Raw genomic sequence first — 20820 nt, 5'->3', positions numbered from 1 at the left:
ACTAATTCTTCCCGGTTTGTGAGCAGCAGGTCAAGAAAAGCGCCCCCCCTAGTTGGCTCCTCTAGCACTTTGCACCAGGAAATTGTCCCCTACGCTTTCCAAAAACTTCCTGGATTGTCTATGCACCGCTGTATTGCTCTCCCAGCAGATATCAGGATAATTAAAGTCACCCATGAGAACCAGGGCGTGCGATCTAGTAGCTTCTGCAAGTTGCCGGAAGAAAGCCTCATCCACCTCATCCCCCTGGTCTGGTGTTCTATAGCAGACTCCCACCACTACATCACTCTTGTTGCTCACACTTCTAAACTTAATCCAGAGACACTCAGGTTTTTCTGCAGTTTTGTACCGGAGCTCTGAGCAGTCATACTGCTCCCTTATATACAGTGCTACTCCCCCACCTTTTCTGCCCTGCCTGTCCTTCCTGAACAGTTTATAACCATCCATGACAGTACTCCAGTCATGTGAGTTATCCCACCAAGTCTCTGTTATTCCAATCACGTCACAATTCCTTGACATCACCAGGACCTCCAGTTCTCCCTGCTTGTTTCCAAGGCTTTGTGCATTCGTATATAAGCACTTGAGATAACCTGCTGATTGCCCCTCATTCTCAGTATGAGGCAGGAGCTCTCCCCTCATAGATGTTCCTGCCTGTGCTTCCTCCTGGTATCCCGCTTTCCCTCTTACCTTACACCATTAGGTGTGTGTGCATCGTGTGCATGAGCGTCGGAAACTTTTTCCCTTAGCGGCTCCCGTCGGGCCGGCAGGACCCCCTGACTGGCGCCACTGCGCCGTGTATATATACCCCTGCTGCCCTACCCCCTCCAGTTCCTTCTTGCCAGCGACTCTGACAGAGGGGTAGGAGGCTGGGTGGTGGAATGGACGTGAACAACACATCTCGAAGAAAAACAGTTACAAGAAGGTAAGTAACCGTTTTTCTTCTTCGAGTGCTTGTTCACATCCATTCCACATTAGGTGAATCACAAGGTTACCTCTGGAGGAGGGTAAGAGTCATGGAACAACTCTGGAGGACCACTCTGCCAATGGCTGCGTCCTCTCTGGCCTGCTGATTGACCGCGTAGTGGGTTGTGAAGGTGTGTACCAAGGACCAGGTGGCTGCTCTGCAGATCTCCTGGATCAGGACCTGTGCCAGGAAAGCCGTGGAAGTCACTTGCGCCCTGGTCGAGTGGGCCGTGACCACCAGGGCCAGAACACCTGCGAGCTTATAGCACGCCCGGATGCAGCTTGTTGTCCAAGACGAGATCTGCTGCGTCGACACCGGGCGGCCTTTCATCCTCTCGGCTATGGCCACGAACAGCTGCGCAGATTTATGAAAGGGTTTGGTGTGCTCCAAAAAGAACGCCGGTGCTCAACAGACATCCAGGGTGTGTAGATTGCGGTGACTCGGGTCAGTATTGGGTTTTGGAAAAAACACCGGCAGACAAATGTCCTGGCCCAAATGGAATTGCGGTCACGTTAGGGAGGAACTTGGGGTGAGGTCGGAGCTGCACCTTATCCTTGTGAAACACTGTATACAGTGGCTCAGAATTGAGAGCCCTCAGCTCGGACACCCTTCTGGCCGAGGTAATGGCCCCCAGAAATGCCACCTTCCAGGAAAGGTGGAGGAGGGAGCAGGTAGCGAGGGACTCAAACAGGGGTCCCATGAGTTTAGAGAGGACCAAGTTAAGGTTCCAAGGAGGGACTGGGGGGGCATGAGTATGGAAACATCCTCTCCAATTGTTTAAGGAACCATCCCACCATTGGGTAGGAAAACATTGAGCCCCCCGAAAACCCCAGATGGAAGGCAGAGATGGCTGCCAGGTTCACACTAAGTGAGGACGGGGCCAGCTCCTGCTACATGAGGTGCAGCGGGTACTCGAGAATGGCTTGTACCGGGGCCTGGCACGGCTGCACCTGTCGGGGCTCACACCAACAGGAGAACTTTTTCCACTTGGCCATATAGGTAGCCCTGGTAGAGGGTTTCCTACTGCCAAGCAGAATCTGCTGCACAGGAAGGGAGCACTGGCTCTCCAAGGCATTTAGCCACAAAGCTTCTACGCTGTCAGGTGTAGTCATTGCAGGTCAGGGTGGAGAAGCCGCCCACCATCCTGCGTGATGAGGGCCCGGTGAGGGGCAGGACTACCAGGGCCTCCACCGACAGCTCTAGAAGCGTTGTGTACCAGTGCTGGCGGGGCCAGGCTGGGCCGATGAGGACACTACCACCCTGTCCCTGCATACCTTGAGCAGGACCTTGTGTACCAAGGGCAGTGGGGGAAACACATACATCAAGCCCTTCCCCACGGGATCGCAAACGCGTGTGCGACTGAGCCCGGGCTGTGGCCCTGGAACGAGCAGAATCGCGGGCACCGGGCATTGACCCTGGTGGCAAACAGGTCTACCCAGGGAAACCCCCACCTGTGGTAGAGCAAAAGCACGATGTCCACTCTGAGCGTCCACTCATGCATGCCGTACGACCTGCTGAGGTAGTCCACCAGCTCGTTTCGCACCCCTGGGAGATATGACGCCTCGAGGAGAATGGCATGGGCTATACAACCAGAGGAGGAGAGCCTCGTGACAGAGCAGCGAGGAACAGGCCCCGCCCTGCTTGTTTATATAAAACATGACAGTAGTCTTGTCTGTCAGAACTGTCACACTGCGACCACTCAGAGTGGCATGAAAGGTCTGGCAGGCTAGACGAACCACCCTGAGCTCCTTCACATTGATATGGAGCAACCGCTCTGCTCCGGACCACAAGCCCTGAGTCCTGAGGTCCCCCAGGTGAGCCCCTGCATCCATGGTCTGACGTGACCATCATCAGCGTCAGGTCCGGCTAGGGGGTGGCAGAGGGGATGCCTTCGCAAACCACAGGCTGGGACTGCCACCACCGCAGGGAGTCCAGCACGTCCCTTGGGGCTGTCATTACCAAGTCCAGGGGGTCCTTGCCTCGGCAGTACACCCGAGCGAGCCACACCTGCAGTGTCCTGAGTCTCAGTCTGGCATGCCTGACCACATGTGTGAATGCTGCCATGTGGCCCAGCAGCTGCAGGCAGCACCTGGCCGTTGTCATTGGAAACTGGCGCAGGGAGGCCACCACTTTCTGGATAGCTCGGAATCGGGATACTGGAAGGCTTGCCCTAGCCTGCACCATGTCCAGGACTGCCCCTATGAATTCCACTCTCTGCATGGGCACAAGAGTGGACTTGGGGACGTTGACCAGGAGCCCCAGCTCGTGGAACAGTCTCAGGGCCACCTCCACATGTCCCCGCACTTCTGCTTCGGATCGACCCGTCAGGAGCCAATTGTTGAGGTACGGGTAAACCCGGACCCTCTGCCTCCGTAAGAAGGCCTCCACCACCGCCATACATTTTGTGAACACCCGTGGGGGCGCAGCTAGACCGAACGAGAGAACCACAAACTGGTAATGCTCTTGGCCCACGGTGAAGCGCAGGAACAGCTGATGATGGGGGATGGCAATATGAAAGTACGCATCCTTCATGTCGAGGGCAGCGTACCAGCCTCCCGGATCCAGGGAAGGGATGACAGTGCCCAGAAAGACCATGCGGAACAGGGCCTTGACCGGGAACTTGTTGAGCTTTCGCAGGTCTAAAATGGGACGAAGGCCCCCTTTGGCCTTGGGGATGAGGAAGTACCGGGAGTAGAACCTTTCCCCCTTAGGCCGTGCGGCACCACCTCTACCGCCCCCACCTGTAGCAGTGAGCGAACCGAGAGGGGTCCCTGAACAGGGATGGGGAAGGGGGATGGGAGGGAAGGAGGGAAGAGAACTGCAGCGAGTACCCATTCCATACCGTGCGTAAGACCCAAAGGTCCGATGTAATGCTGGACCATGCACGGGAGAAACAAGCCAGGCAGTTCAGGAAACAAGGGGACGGATCCAGTGACTGGTCTGGTACGCTGTCCTCAAGCACATCTTCAAAAGCCTGGCTTAGTGCCCAGCTGGGATTTGTGCTGACCTTGATTCTGGCCCGGTGCATTATTATTGTTATTATTGCGCCATTGCCTGTTATCCCTGTCTCACCTACGGTAAGGCTCATGCCTGTGACGAGGCTGGTACTGACGCTGAGGGGGAGGCTGCGGCTTAAAGGGCTTCCTCTGCGTCACCAGGGTGTGCATACCCAGAGACTTACATGTAGCCCTTGAGTCCCTGAGGTTATGCAGCCTTGCGTCTGTCCAGTCCGAAAATAGCCTGGACCCTTCAAAGGGGAGCTCCTGGAGTGTGCTCTGGACCTCAGGAGGCAGGCCTGACTCCTGCAGCCGTGCTGAGCGCCTCATGACCACCCCTGATGCGATTGTTCTGGCTGCCGCGTCTGCTAAACGCAGGGAGGTCTGGAGAGAGGCCTTAGCCACTGTCTTGCCCTCGTCCACCAGGGCCGTTTCCTGTTGGGAACCTTGCGGGAGGTTGTCCTTAAACTTCCCCACCACTGCCCAGGAGTTAAAATTATGTCTCTTGAGGATGGCCTGCTGCTTAGCAATCCTCAACTGAAGGCCCCCCGATGAGTACACCTTTCTGCCAAAAAGGTCCAGGCGTTTTGTCTCCTTGGCCTTAGGTGCCGGGGCCTGTTGACCATGGTGCTCCTTTTCATTCACCACTGAGACCACCAGGGAGCACGGACTTGGGTGGCAAAAAATAGGAATTCATAGCCCTTTGACGGGGCAAAGTACTTGCGCTCCACACCTTGGCTGTTGGAGCGCTGGAGGCCAGGATCTGCCATATAGTCTTATAATTCGATTGGATGGTCTTAATGAGCGGGTGCGCTACTCTAGATGGACCTTCGGGGCTCATAATGTCCACCATAGGGTCCTCCTGCTCAACCGACTCCTCGGCCTGCAGCCCCAAGTTCTGGGTGACCCTATGCAGTAGCTCCTTGTGGGCTCTGTGGTCTATGGGTGGAGAGCCAGACACCGCTGTTTCCGCCACCGCCTCATCCGGGGATGACGAGGAGGTTAGCAGCTGCTTGGCCCCCTCTGGCTGGTCTTCCTGCTACCCTTCTCCCGCGGGAGGGGCCTTTGGCTCGGGCCAGGGCGGGAGACCTTGGGATGGCACCGGACTCGGTACTGGTCTCTCCAGTTTACCCTGGGGGGATGCTGGAGGCCTAGATACTGTGGCTTCCGGCACCGTCAGGCGTCAGTGTGGGGACCGGGACTGCTGCACCGAGTAGCTCACCCTGGACGGGGCCCCTTGGCGCTGTTGATAGGCCCAAGGAGTCCAGAAGGGCCAATGACCTGGCGGCCCCCATTGGGGGTGCCACCCCATCAGAGGGTCCTTGCTATCCAGAAGACGGAGCGAATGACTGTAACGGCCAGAGTCGGCGCCAGACTGTGGCGATGCTGACAGCGAAGGCCACAGCGGAGCTGACAATCTGTGCCGACGGGAGGTCGACGAGCGACTCCTAACGGAACGGGAGTGAGACAGGTACCAATATCCCCGGGAACGGTATCTGGACCGGGACCAGCGCCAGCGTTCTCGGGACCGGCACCTGTGGGAGTTCTCCGGCGAGCGCCATCTCAACTCCTCCTGGTGCCAGTCTCTACTCGGTGCCGGGGATCGTGCCTCGTCCGTGACTTTCTCGCACCGATCCACTCCCGGTACTGCGACTTCCTTCTGAGCCGCAGGTAACTGGGAGTCCGCAGACGCGGCACTCGACCGGGACCAACTCTGGGCGCGGTGCCGGGATGATGTCCTCGAAAGGCACCCCACTGCCAGCTTACCCCTCGACGGCACCCGTGGCATGGTGCCAGAGGATTCTCCCTGTACGGGAGGGGGCTCGTTGCCGACAGGTCAATGAGATCCTTTGCTGCCTCAAAGGTGCCAGGCGTGGAGGGCTGATCCATTAAGTCCTCGAGCCCATCGTCCGCACTGAGCTCACTTGGGCCTGGGCTCGGTGGGACTCGTGGCACTGGAGCCACCAGCGCCTGCGCCGGTATAGCAGCCTTCCCGCTCTTATCAGCGCTCGGGGCCTTGGAAGGCGCCGGCCTCCTCTGTGGGGAACGTCCGTGCCTTCCTTTGGGCTGCGCCATGGGCCGCACCGGGGAGGACGAGCAGTGCCGGGGCCTAGTCTGGCGCTGTGGGGCGGACCGCTTTCGGTGTTTAGCCAGTGCCAGGTCTCCCGACGGCTCTGGAACACTAGGCACTGAGGAAGCTGGAGCTGGCTTTGTTCTTGGCTTGAACGCCTGGCAAACCTTACACAGCTCAGTTTGATGTTCTTCCCCCAGGCAACGTAGACACGAGCCACGGGGGGTCACTAACTGCGTAGCCTTGCAGCACGTGGCACAAGCCTTAAACCTGTGGGCCTGTGGCTTGCCCCACGGCCCGGGGTGGGTGCCGGAAGCTTCCAAGCACTTAATCGCTTAAGTGTCCACAACAAAGTGTATGCTAACTAACTGATAACAGCTATCTATAAGAGAAAGGCTAAGGGACTGCTCTTATACAAGAGAGAGAGGTAAGAAGGAACTGGAGGGGGTTGAGCAGCAGGGGTATATATGCACGGTACAGTGGCGCCAGTCGGGGGGGGCCCTGCCAGCCCAACGGGAGCTGCTAAGGGAAAAGGTTTCTGACACTTGTGCATGCAACATGCGCACATCTAATGTGAAATGGACATGAACAAGCACTCGAAGAAGAATTTTGTATTAACAAAAGACAGTTCCTGTAACTATAATTGATTTAGACAAAAGAAATTATGCACATTCTGCAAACTTTTAATTTATTGAGCTTCCATGGGAAAAAATTCTAGTAATGAAAAGCAAGATTCTGCTGTCTTTAGTCATAATTAGTAATGCTTATGTGACCACACCCAGAATAAGCTATAAATTGTCAAGGGGGAAGAATCAAGCCTATACCAATTAGATTAAAAAAGAATATACTTTTTTACGCTTTTATCCTACATATCACATCTTACAGCACTTAGAGAAGAGGCACATTAGTTACTCATGAGACAGGCATAAATGTAGCTCTAGATATCTCAAAAAACCAAAACCACCATGCTGTACAAACGTGTACAAACAGCATGGTTCCTCATAAAACTTAATTTCTACATCAGTCTTGCTTTATAGTTCACTCATTTTAAATAAAATCTTAGCAGTTAGATAAATTTCATTACAGGTTTCAGAATCGTCATCAAAAGTATAAAGTCACCCACAATAGGTAAATGATGGTTTCAAGAGTACAATGATTCCTCAGGCGTAAAGAAATGAAAACAGCCGTAACACAACAATAACAAAGACCTAGAGTATCAAGAATAAGTCTATTTTACCCGTTGTGTTCTCTCCTAGTTCCAGCCCCAAGGAGGGATTTGTTAAAATTAACTGGAATTTCTCATCACCTTCAGGAATATCATCATCAAAAATCATGACTTCAATGTATTTATACCTTTCTCCATCAGCAAAAGAGAGCATCTGGTAGTGAAACATACAAGACATTATATCTTAACAAGTATGTAACATGAACATGTACGTGATATTTTGCAAGTCTGGCCTACAGAATTCTTAAAAAATGGAAGAAAAATGCAAACAAAGGACCATATTCTGAGCGTCTATTGTAATGTGGCCAGAACAGGAATTGAGGGGCCTTCAGCAGAATCAGGGCAATAAGCACATTTCATTGAAGCAACTTTTCAAAGGGGCCCATTGTAAAGGACCTGTTAAGAAAAACGGCTTCCAAATATGAACTATGTATTTTTTCCTAACAAAGGCTACATACGAAGTCTAAGTATAAAATTTCAGAACTTGGATTATTCTGATGATTTATAAAAAAAGATATAATCCTGTTTCCCTATAATTTCTGGTTTAGAAAACATGCAATTTAAGATAAATATCTAGTTCAGTACTTTGCATGATTGCGCCAATTGAGAATAATAATTGCATTATCAATACTAAGGAGACTTGAGAAATGAATAGTACTGTACTGTGCGTTTTCTTCTTACCCTTGGCGTCACATTAAAATCCAGTCCCAGTTTTGCTTCTAGATTCTGGGCATAGAAAAACAAAGACACATTGCCAGAAGATCCTCTGTTACGGTATGCTACTAATGTCAGACCCCCATGGATTTCATCTATTTCAAAACTAAAATAAAAAGCAAGAAGAATCCTCTTATACTGGTAGTATGCAACATCAGTGATCAGAAGAGAGCACCAAATTTAACACAGAGTGCACAATGCTTAGTCATTCAAATCAGTGATCAAAACTCAGCACCTTCCTACCCATTCATTTTCAGAATGCATTAGATGCAAACATGAGATCTGTCATCTCTGGGGGCAACACCTTTACATTAAACAGAGCAGTGACTAAATTCTCGGTAAATTGCTAATGCAAATACCGCAGGTTCTTGGTAAATTGCTAATGCAATCCTCTACTGAGCAATATTTGCCTGTTTCTGAACTGTGTACACATATATATCCACTGCCATCTATATATTAAAAAACAAATGGTGTGTGATCATATAACTAAAGAATATCACAATGATTACATAAAGGAGCCTGAACTAAGGTGGCACAGGCATTTTCTAAGTTTTGAGTCCTTGACATTGCAACCTTAAGAATATTCTTTTAACATAGTTGTTTGGGTACAAAATATAAAGTCAGATCATTGTTACAATCACATTTTGAAATGACTCAGTATATTTTCAAATGAGAAAGACTGATTTATTCTTTAATTATGTCTAATGTAACTTTTTATATTGTCTTTTACATTAAAGGTGGAATTCAGCCCATTGTGGAGGGTCTTCTGCACAATGCCTGAACAAGGGGCAGGGAGAGTGTCTACACAGAAGTTTCTGCACTCCCTCACAGATGCAGTCTCAATGCTGGGTCTGAATGAGACAAGTGAATATTGGAGGTAGGAGGGGAAATGTTTCCCCCTTGTTTCCTTGTTTCATTCACAAAGTACAAAACTGAATGCATTTTAGGTAGAACAAGTGAAACTTTATTAAACCCTGTGGACTGCTCTGTCAACGTGGATGATTTGCTTCCAGCCTATCTCTGTGTTTCTTGTTCCACTGATGTCTTGTGAGTAACATTCCCTCTAGGGCAATGGGACCTCTGACTCCAGTTACACTGATTATGTTACAGTCCTTCCTTATGAGTATACAGTGAAAGGAACACCTATGTAGGGGTGTGGAGGTCCAGTAGATTTTATGAGTGGAACAATGATGACTGACAAGTTGTGATGGAACCCAACAGCCTGAATACAATTTGGAGAGAAAGATCATATTCCTCAAACCCCATTTATTCAAGCTGGTGCAGAAATGAGATTAGCTGCACCAAAATATATATAGATATAGACAGACAGACAGAGACCTCCACAATGAGCTGAATTTCATCTTTACAGCAGAAAAAAATATTTTTATATACATACAAAAATGCACACACATCCTCCACCAAATCTTGAGCTAAATCTGAGGTATGTTCAGTGAAATTCAGTGTGATAGGGAAAGGGAAATTGGCTTGAACTACATTTATGTCCCTCTCTCCATTCTTGGGGCCACCTGATCACCCAACTGGTCCATGGTGCAAAGCAGAGTAGCTAAGGTCAAGACCAGGGATAGCAAAGGAACTGCTGCACAAGCCCCAAAATACCTGATGATTCCCCAATGTAAGAGAAATCCTTCATTTGCCAATTCAGATGACTTTAAGGCTGCTTTGCCACACCAAAGGTTTGATCTTGCTTCCACTGAAATTGGTGGGAATTTTGCCACTGATTTCCAAGGTAGAACGAATAGGCACTCAAGCAACTAATGACAGACTAGGCTCTTCATGGAAAATGAGACTTACTTGGTATTCTGCCATTCAATTACTCCTCTCACTCCATCATTAGCATCTATAATAATCTGAGCTGCCAAGCCTTCTGCATCTAAAGACAAAATACAAAGGACTAAAAAAATATCAAAAGAAAGAAGAAAACCTGTTTATACTCTGTTTTTAGGGCTTGATTAAAAATCTGTTTTTAACACAAGTGCCAATAAGCTTTACACACAGAATACGCAGCACTTTGTCTCCAAAGTGGGAAAGAGAGTGGGCAGATTAACTGCTAATGCACAGAGAAAAGCTTGTCCCCACTAAATGAAATGAAGAACTATCTTCCACACAAAGAGTGACATATTACTAGACATCTCTGTCTTACACAGGTACACACAACATTACAAACCAATAAAAAAAAGCAACATTACAAGAATATTAAGGTTGCAAACACCAGCACTGAAAAGTTAGGAAATACCAGAATTAATGTTGCCCGTGCAATCTTAATTTGGTCTCTTGGTGCACATGCATTATGATCACATGCTAGTTTCTCCATAGACTCTACCCTCATTTAGTGCACAAAATGAATGGTAAACCCAACTAAGCTGTTATTGAATATTTTCTTTTATCCTCATAGATAGAATATCAGGGTTGGAAGGGACCTCAGGAGGTCAACTAGTCCAACCCCTTGCTCAAAGCAGGACCAATCCCCAATTTTTGCCCCAGATCCCTAAATGGCCCCCTCAAGGGTTTAGCTCACAACCCTGGGATTAGCAGGCCAATGCTCAAACCACTGAACTATCCCTCCCCCCATCATTCAATGTGTGGTCCCATTCCTTATTTACTGTACACTACTTAAACCATTCCAAGTTCAGCATTACTAATTTCCTTATGGGAATTTCTATGGTGCTCATCACTCTTACACTTTTGCTCCATAAACATTAATACACTTATCTTCATGATACCAATATGACATGAGGAAGTTTATTATAGTCACTTTACATACATGGAACTGAGGCATAGAGAAATTAATATAAAATGTGTCCATTCATTTTGGATACCTAATATGAGATCCTATGGTTTAATTTTTCAAAGAATGTAGCACTTTACTTGTTCAGAGCACAGCACTGCCAGGCAACCTGAATTTAGGCATTTCCTCACATACGCATTTGATTTTGAAACCTTAATTTTTTAAATATTTTTGTTTATGTAAGTTCCTAAGTTTAATAATAATAAAAAAATTGGAAAAAACTAAAATTTCATCCTATTGAACCATATTTACTCTTCTCATGGTTCATCAGTAGAGTTATGATCTTTAGGTCCATGGCACAGACCTCTATTACTTGAGCTGACTAAGTAACTATGAGTAGTAGATGACTGTTATCTTAGACCTGCCACTAGAGGAGATGGGGACACACATTATCAGTGGGATTCACAGTTATTTGCTAGACAGGAAAAGCTTGTTGAGGATGAGGAATATGGGTTTAACTCCAGGTTCTGTACGAATGTGCATGCTAGGGGCTGCAGACCTTTCCGCCCCTGTGCCCCCCAGTTTCTCCTTGTTCCCTTCTGTTCCTATCTCCTATACTCTCCAACTCGACTCTCCTTACCAACTCTTTCCCTTATCCTCTCCACCCAGCTCCTGCCTTTTCTCATGTCCCTTCCCTTCTTCCCAGCTCTTGCCCTTCTCCTACCTTTGTTCCTATCCCCCTCTGCTCCTGCCCCTTTTTGCCCACTCCAGGTTCCTGGTCCTCATTCCCCTTTCCCAGTCCTCATCCCTGTGCATTTAAATGGGACTCTTTCCTCCTTTTCTTCTGTGCTGCCTGAGAGTCAGCAGTGGGAGCACCGAGAGCACAGGAGAGACAGTCTCCACAGCATCTCCCTGTAGCCAGGTGGAGCAATCACAGGTAAACTCCTGCTCAACTCTGAAGCCCCAAGATGGAGCAAAGTGAAGTTGGAATCTTTGGAGAATTTAGCTGCTCTGCTCTAACAAGCATCTACTAAGCATGTGGGAACTTAGAACTTTCTAAGTGTTATCGCTTGGCAAAATTTTGGTGGATTTTAACAAGAACAGCAAAACAAACATCCCTGACATCTGGGTGACACCCCTATCCAATTTCAAGTCCCTGTTTCACAGAATGGAGGCACTAGAGCTTCTCTAGAAAATGTCAGACATTAAAAAAGGTAAAAACAATGAATTTTCCCCAACTTCATTCTCAGAAATTTTGCTGAAACAAAAGATGCACCCTGAGTCAGACATCCAACATCGGGCATTTTAGCACAAATGCTTGAAGTCTGGCAAAGTTATAAGCAATTGAAGCTAATGAAAAACGTTGTGCAACTTTCCACCTTCACTGCCTAGAATATAATATTTTGTGGGTGAAATCCTGGTCCCGTTGACTTCAATGGGGTTTTGCCTCTCACTTCTGTCAGGCCAGGATTCCAGCCTATTCCTAGCACTGACCCTTTTTGACTTCCTAAATTGTGAAATTTAGCAAGTAAATGAACAATACAGCGAGCACGATGCATCTCAAAATGTTCTTTAATTGCTTATTTTGACATCTGTATAGTACCTCAATTTATTTACAACATAATGAAGTTTAAGTAATATGAGATTTTATAATATTGACTTCTCTATTAAATCTTTGCTGGATAATTTTGTGCAAATTATAAAGTGTGTGGATAGGGAAGTGTAGACTAGCAAGATTCTAGTATAATACTTAGAGTCTAGAATTCAGGGTTATCAGGGAAAATCATGGGTTAAAACTTATCCCTATATATAATGTGTGCATCTGCAAGCCTGTCGAATATTTGTCCTAGGATTGCCACTATATCAGGGCTAAGTTACTGTAAGTCAAGAAGGTGCTCAAGTACCTCTAATAATGCAGGGTAAGACTAAATAAATAGCCTGTCACAGAATATAGTTCTGGAAGATAATTTGTCTCACTCATGTGTTACTCTTTGAATGTGCAGTAAGTATTTATGGTTTAGAATCAGTGAACTAATCACAGCTCAACCTGCACAAATCAGCACTGGATGTTGTGTTTACCTTTCAGTCTGTAATGAATCAACTCAGTCATTTCTACAGGCATGCAAAGAAAAGGGAAAAGAAGTCAAAGAGAAACTATTAGAAGCACACTGTAAACACATTTCTTTAACATTAAGGGTCTGATCCAGCTCTCTTTGAAATCAATGGCAATTTTGCCATGGGATCAGGACTCTAACCAAGCAAGATGATAAATGAAGATCATTAAAAGATTAATTTCAGGTTTCAGAGTAGCAGCTGTGTTAGTCTGTATCCGCAAAAAGAAAAGGAGGACTTGTGGCACCTTAGAGACTAACAGATTTATTTGAGCACAAGCTTTTGTAGCTCACGAAAGTTTATGCTCAAATAAATTTGTTAGTCTCTAAGGTGCCACAAGTCCTCCTTTTTTTTATTAAAAGATTAAGAAACCCCATTGAAGTTGATCCTCAAAACCAAATGTAATAAAAACAGTAATAAAAAGAGACTTTATGAAGTCTGTCATCCAAACATATGTGCCAGTTACACAAAGTATTATTTTGGCACATATGTTTAGATGCTAAGTAAACAGTAACCAGGATAAGAACACAACTCTGGAGGAGACATAAGGAGCATACCCTTTAATACAGACCAGACACAATGGTAATCCTTGTGCTCAGGGAATGCAAGGATTGAGTAAGGTTAGTGCTAATATGGGTGTTATTCTCTCAAAGATCCCCTGGCCCTACTGTCCCACTCCTATCTGCAGAGGTCAGCAGAGCACACTGCACCTTGTATATGAATGGCCATGATCCCCCCGCAACCCTTTAAGCTCCTAGAGGCACAGTGACTATCTGGTGTAGAATGCTTACTGGAACTTCTCCTGCTTTGCCTAAAAGGCACACCACAGCCCTACCATTTTCTCTGGTGAGATTCTGTTAATAGGCACTGCTACTTTTTGAGAAATAATCCCTGTTCACCAGCTTCTGTTTGAATGATCCCAGCTGTTGACCTGTGCAATGCATCACAGGCACCATGCTGCATTAGACACCAAAAGACGTTTGAGTTAGTCAAGCAATGATTATTCATTGGTGAAATGTACAGCAGTAAGTTTTCTCACTGTCCAAACTATTTTCATATTAGAATACAAGAATCAAATTTCAAGATGCAAATTAACTTTCCTCATGAGACACATTTTACTAAATGACAAAGGTTTTTTAAAAATTGAGATTAATTGATAATATACATCCCTTAAAATCACCCCACCATTTGCCTGAATCCCAAGAAATGTAAGCTTTATGATTGCATAAGCCTCCTTTTCAGTTATTCTTGCCATGACCTTGCCTTAAATCATTATACTACTATAAATAAATATAAATACAATGCGTTATTACATATATACAATTCATATAAACTGTGAAGTAAATATGGTACTGATACAGATGTTATACCCAGTCTGGGAGGGAATGACATCAAAGGATTCATGACAATTTCAACAGATGTTAAATTAATCAGGAAGAATTCTTGCACTTCTGGTATATCATCCTGCAGAATAAAAGCACAGTAAATTCTCCTTTTATGATCCTTTAAGATTTGAGTCAACCAAAAAACAACACTTAACTTATGCCCCAACAATTTTAAATTATATTAGACTTTATTCATTTATTCCTACCCTCTTAAAATACAGTTATTAGGTCTGAAATTGATCCTCATGTAATATGTTTCAAATAAAGTATTATATTTTGTTTAAAAGATACTACCGTGACAAAAAAAGCTATTCCTGAACATAAATTTCATTGTGAATTTAAAAAGCACTAGAAGTACCCGCTTGAAAAAGAAAAGTATGTAGCAATCAATCCATATATATATCTGTAGGCAATGAAGACTATTCTGAATTCTAGGTATCAATTGAAGCTTAATGAGAGTTTGATTCCATTCATGCATGTCTAGTTGTAGCCACTCTCTGTGATTAACTGTACCCCTCTGGTTTCCACATTTAAGATTAGGGCAAAAAGATCCTCCATTATTTCTTCCGAGCCACAATGAAACAGTATACAGCATGAAATGATGGAGAAGTTGTGGGAATTAAGACCCAGATTGTGCACCCACTGACGTCAAAGACAATCATGTATTGATGATGAGGATTAAGATTTACCTCTAGAATAGTAACATTTATAGAAGCTGATGTTTCTCCTTCCCCTAAAAGCAGCCAACCAGACACAGGTATGTAATCAACTCCTGGTTCAGCCAAGGTCCCTTCTGTCTGATTCCTTACTCTGAGCAATCCTGGCACTGTTGCATATGTAACATTGATAACACCTAGTAAATGTGGAACAAAACAAAAAAAGTTCTTATATTTTAATTCCTATTTAACTACAATCCAAATAGACAAAACAGACAAAGTGCAGGAGAAGGGAGTATTATCCTCATTTTACAGATGGGCAACTCCATCAGGCAGATTAATGACCTGATCCAAAGCCCATTGAAGACAACGGGAGCCACATCATTGGTTTCAGTGTGCTTTGAATCAGGCTCTCAGTGACTTGTAACTGGTCACCAGGAAGTCTATAGTGTAATCCAGAATTAAAACCCACATCTCGAGTCCCAGTCCAGTGCCTTAGCCTCAAGACCATCTTTCTTCCATCTTCCAAAGGAAAAAAGGCTCCAAGACCTTTTTTTTAAACACTACTAATTTAAAAGTGTTTTGCAAAAGGGAGAAAATGTGGTTTTGTGGGTATTTTTGCTGAGATTTTTCTTTCCCTCCTCCTAGCAAAAAGCAGAGTACAATCTAATTAAGAAGTTTAGGGTTTGACACAGTAAAACTAAATGGACACAATGCCTTAGTACAGAGGTTCCCAAAATTTTCTGGTTCAGCTTCCCTTGCACTAGAATGGTGGATGAGCACAGCCCTCTAACCACCCACTTCCTACCCACACCTTCTATCCCTTATGCCATGTTCTAGAATAGGGGCCTTTCAAGGGGCTTAATGGAGTTAGGTACCCAACTACCATTGAAAATGCGTCTTTGAAAATCCCAGACATTATCTCTACTTTATTCTTGCAGCTCTCTGTCCCCTTTTCTTTTACTTCTCCATTCTTTTCCTGCTTTTTCAACTTTTAATCCCTTTTTTGTTCTGTTTTTATAAATTCTTATGTCTTTTCCTAGTTGTTCCCACTCCCTTCCCCTCAGTCAATACAAGGCAACAAAGTTTGATTCATTCTGAAACACAGTGTTGCAAATTGCATCCACCCCAGAAGCCAAGTGTCAGAATTGCAGTATCACCACTTATGATCAATAAGTGACAGACTAGCTAGTCCATTCGAACAAGAAGCTACCAATTTCCTGAGATTTGAAGATGGTGGGACTGAGTGGCTATTTGTGTTATGACCATCTACCACCTGGCTACAATCTAATGTATAACATACCACTGCAAAAACAACTGAGCAATCAAAAATTTACCTAAATGGACCACTGCTAAAAGAGAAATGGAAAGTAGCTGCATTCATTAAGGAATAATCATTTGAAAACTAGTCATAATCCCTAACAATATTTTATGTTTGATGAGAAAACAAAAAATGATGGAAACCTACATGAACTTAAAAGGACATTTGACTCTGGCTCATTCCTTCACTTCTTGTGCTAGAAGGAGTTGGCAATATTGTAGAGGTGATGTCTGCAACTGCTCAGAAAGAGGGAGATTTTGTCCTAGTGTATAAGCAATAATTATTTTTCACATCAGTTGCTCTCTATGCTGTGTCATTGCACAATGGTTAAGCAGGTGGTGAATTATAATTACTACTTCTGATTAGCTAAAAATTGCACCCACATTTATTTCACCCTGCCTCTCCTACCCCACCTCTCCAAACCCTTCCTTGTTGTTCATCCTATCCAAATGTTATGTCTTCTCCTTTAGAGAATTAGCTCTCTGGGGCAGGAACAGTAATTTACTATATATAAGCTTGGAAGGATTAGATTTTTATCAGTAAATGTTGATAAACATTGACAGGTTTCAGAGTAACAGCCGTGTTAGTCTGTCTTTGCAAAAAGAAAAGGAGGACTTGTGGCACCTTAGAGACTAACCAATTTATTTGAGCATAAGCTTTCGTGAGCTACAGCTGGCTGTAGCTCACGAAAGCTTATGCTCAAATAAATTGGTTAGTCTCTAAGGTGCCACAAAGTACTCCTTTTCTTTTTTGATAAACATTGAGTTGCTCATACACACACAACTGACAAAAAAATATTTTCACCCATAATAATAAAAATGTACAGATAGACAAAGTAAGAACAATGCTTCCTAGGAACTTATCAGAGATTTATTTAAGGACATTTATGTTGTACATTTTGACATGTGATGTTGACAATTTATGTTTTAACAGTTATAAAACTAACTTTTTGAATCTCAACATCTACGGTCCTTAAATAATTATTGTATGACCCCCCCACTGCCTGACCCCTCAACAATTTCCTGCCATTGTGAAATTTTAAATCAATAAAAATTAAAAACAACTTAAAAATAAACATTGATATTGTCCATTGAAAATATTTTTAAAAATTAATTCTGCCAAGCCTAGTTGTATATTTGTATAGTGATTGGCACTATGGTGCCCCAGTCTGTTCTACCACAATACAGCTTATTATTATGTAATAATAATAATAATAATAACAACAATTACAGCCACGGGGACACAAGTATCTCATATAAACTCCCGAACAGCTTTAGGAAATATCTCTTGGAGGGCCAACACATCACCATACTGGGCAGTAAAATTCTTCAAAAAGGGGCAGGAGAAGAGAATGACATTAAAACTAGCAGAGTTTCATGAAGACCTAAGTTTAAAGGCCCATTCTCCCCACCACTTCCACCAGGTCTCCAATAGTGTGTGGTTTTTGCAGGGACTCGTGGATCACAAAGGAAGCACTGTTATGCAGGGAGAAGTCCTTCCCTGCAGACAGTTAGAGGTGAAGGGATTTGGGTAAGTTTCTGGAGGGGACTGACTAAAATTGAAAGCAAGAATATTTGGTTACTGTCCTCTTTAACTTTTGGCTGTAACTACATTTTTGCAAGTAAGATTCTGAAAGTAAGAGAGCAGACACAGAGATGAACATTTGATTCATCTGACTCCCATTGACTTTTCCTCGTCAAACAGAATATGTTGCATTAGACACATAAAACCTCTGTATCTAGAGAAATTACACAAACCTAAAGATCCAAATTCTCTGCTGATGAAAAGTTGAATAGTTTTGTTTGCCTCTTGGATCAAAACCATCCTGGATGAAGAAGCAAAGTTCAAAACTCCATGTGGTTCATCACTGGCCTCTATTGTCAAAACAGCTTCATAACCTTGGCTATCCAGGACAGCAGCACCCATTGAAGAAACGCCTGTAAAACAGTCAATGGAGTAACTACACAGAATGTTAAGCAGCTGAAGTGGGGGTTTTTTTTGTTTTTTTTTTTATTAGCCATGGCAGTTTATATTTCTATTTCCTTCAACATGCCATGCAGTCAATCATATTCCCAGTACAATGAATCAGGGAGAACATGATACCATCTATTGTGTTTCTATGCCCAGTGTGGCTCCATACATGTTCTAGAGCAAATATAGCACAATACAACACAATAAAGCTATATCTAATGAAAGGATAATATCAAATGAGAAGACAGAATATCATCCAATGTACATTCATATGATGGGTAATTACAGGGTAAGGTTTGGTTTTGCCAGCGTGGCTGGGGCACCTTGAAGCAAGAACTCCTTTGCAAATCTAGCCCGGCTTTAGTAATGGATATTTGTTTAATAGTGACTATGGGCAGAGAAAATGCAGATCTAGATGCTTCTCCCACAGCATAATCTGAATGGCAGGAATAGAATCTACTGCCCTCCTTGCAGAAATCAACAGTCAATGGGGAAGTCTGCTTGTGACAGGACAAGACGAATTGTCTGAACAGATATAAATAGTGGCTTATTTCATAGCAACTATAACCAAAAGGCATTATTGGGTCCAATTCTGTTCCTATTTACAGGGGTGCAGCTCTCACAGAATTTGCTGGACAGAGTTGATCCCACTGTAAAACCAATCAAAACATATCAGTCAGAACACTATAGAGCCAGTATGCACATAAAGAAGGACCACCAAACTTCAGTACATGGAAACAAAGTTTCACAACTTAAGTAATAAAGTACAGTGCTTTAAAAAGTCACAAATAAATTAAAATAATAATGCAAATGACATCCTTTTCCCATTTGAGATTCACCATGCTACACTTTTGCATTACCTTGAGTTCTGATGTCGAATAGGACTACTTGGTATCCTTCCTTTTCTTCAGGAATATGGTCATCCAGCAGATGAACACAGAATGTTAGATTCAATGACTCCTGTTTATTTTAAGTGGCAAAATAGGTTAGTTATCGCTGTACAAAACCCAGGATGCTATCTGTCACAGATTTTGAATGATTCCATCCAAGAAGTTTTAAATTTAAAATAGCAAAAATTAAAAGCTACCTACAATTTGGACCTCTAAGATAGAGAGCTACAAAAATCAAATAGGTCAGGAAACAATACTATTTGGAAAGGTGTTCACCCTTTTCCACTTCAGCCTTCATTTCAATATTATCTCTAGCTTTGGCTGCTGAACACAGTTACTCTGTATGGGGTTACCTCGGGAAAGAAAAGTACTCCAGAATAGTTTTCAAAGGTTTGATCTAGGCGATGTCCAACAATTTTCCAATTAACAGTAACATTTCCCAGTCCAGGAGCAGTTCTTAGGATGTGGAACTGCAATTCTTCTCCTAGGAATAATAACATCATTAAATGTTTGCTGTAGGGAAACTGCCTTGCTGTGTATCAGTCATATAAGAATCAGAAGCATGCATTCCATAATCATGGTAACTTTTCCAAAACCAAGAAATTCAAGTATCCACTGATACTTTACAAAGAGGCTCACTATGTAACACACGTTTGCTTTTAACATAAAAGAAGAAGGAGAAATCCAAATTCTAAACTTTTCAGTTCTGTTTTTAGTTCAATTTTGAAAAATGTAATGGAAAAAGCTATCAAATGCATGCGAGGACTTATAAAGCAACTACAGCGTAAAGGCAAAAATGAATCCCATCAGAATCCCATACCCATCAGAACATGCACAAACACCAGAACAATGGCAATCCGTAGACTACACAAGATAGTAAATGCTGTATGTACTAGCTATGACACAAGTAAATTCCTATAGCAGTTCACTGGCAAGAAATATACATGTTGATAATATTGCACTGTAATGTAATTTTCTACAATGCATGCACAAAAATGCTTGCAATTACCTGTAAATTCCGTTTATGTGAGTTTTAACTTACATAATAGCATCAGTTATAGATTTTTTAAAATACAAAAGAAATTCTTCACAAAAAGTTAATAGCTTCCTATGATTTCTCAGGACATACTATATCAATCGACCGAAGTGTTATCAATGTTAATTTATAAAAAATACAATAATTATACTTTTCGCATTTCTATCATTCAGTCTAATGGATAATTTAATAAAAAACTAATGAATAGTATAGCAATCATTGCAAAATGTATGAAAAACAAAAAGATAAAAATAAGCTCATAAATGTAAAAAGATGGCTTGAGGCTTCATATATTATATCAACATGAAGATATACATTAGCGTGTATAGTTGGGGGGGTGAACATATATATGTATACATACACATTATATGACAGATGTTTATTTCTAAAACATAAGCATACTGCATATGTATTTCAACAGTATTTTTCAGATGCACAAGGTTTAAGCTTGCCAGTACATACAGTATTGCATTGGCTTCTGAAAGACAGGAAAATGTGCAGAAACCTACAGTATCAAAATATTTGGGTATGTTAATACAACACATCTCTTAGCTGTCTGAAGGTTTTATGCTGCATCATTCTTATTCACTGAAATATAAGAAAATGCATGCAGCTAAGATTATATTTTTCCTCCTTAAACAATATTTTAGGGGTACATAAATACAGCCTTCACAAGTTCTGTTCAATATTTCTACTGCCAGAAAATGACTTTCTGACCAGTTTATATTAGAGATAT

The 20820-nt window shown here is 43.6% G+C and overlaps 1 protein-coding gene across 1 annotated transcript in view; it reads right to left on the bottom strand.

Moving 5' to 3' along the window:
• The window catches only part of ADGRV1 (adhesion G protein-coupled receptor V1), a 414454-nt gene that overhangs the window by 295470 nt on the left and 98164 nt on the right, over positions 1–20820 (bottom strand). Inside the window, exons 35-43 of the mRNA XM_084628496.1 lie at positions 19402–19532; positions 19019–19118; positions 17945–18124; positions 14900–15063; positions 14196–14289; positions 12793–12825; positions 9780–9858; positions 7935–8073; positions 7266–7407 (exon numbers count right to left, since the gene is read on the bottom strand). Coding sequence (XP_084484622.1) covers positions 7266–7407; positions 7935–8073; positions 9780–9858; positions 12793–12825; positions 14196–14289; positions 14900–15063; positions 17945–18124; positions 19019–19118; positions 19402–19532 — 1062 coding nt within the window. The remainder of the gene's footprint in view (positions 1–7265; positions 7408–7934; positions 8074–9779; positions 9859–12792; positions 12826–14195; positions 14290–14899; positions 15064–17944; positions 18125–19018; positions 19119–19401; positions 19533–20820) is intronic.

Source organism: Lepidochelys olivacea, assembly GCF_965140295.1.
Source record: "Lepidochelys olivacea isolate rLepOli2 genome assembly, chromosome: 5".
Classification (NCBI taxonomy): domain Eukaryota; kingdom Metazoa; phylum Chordata; order Testudines; family Cheloniidae; genus Lepidochelys; species Lepidochelys olivacea.
The sequence above is the reverse complement of the archived record's forward strand: the minus strand, read 5'-3'. Positions and strand labels throughout refer to the sequence as shown.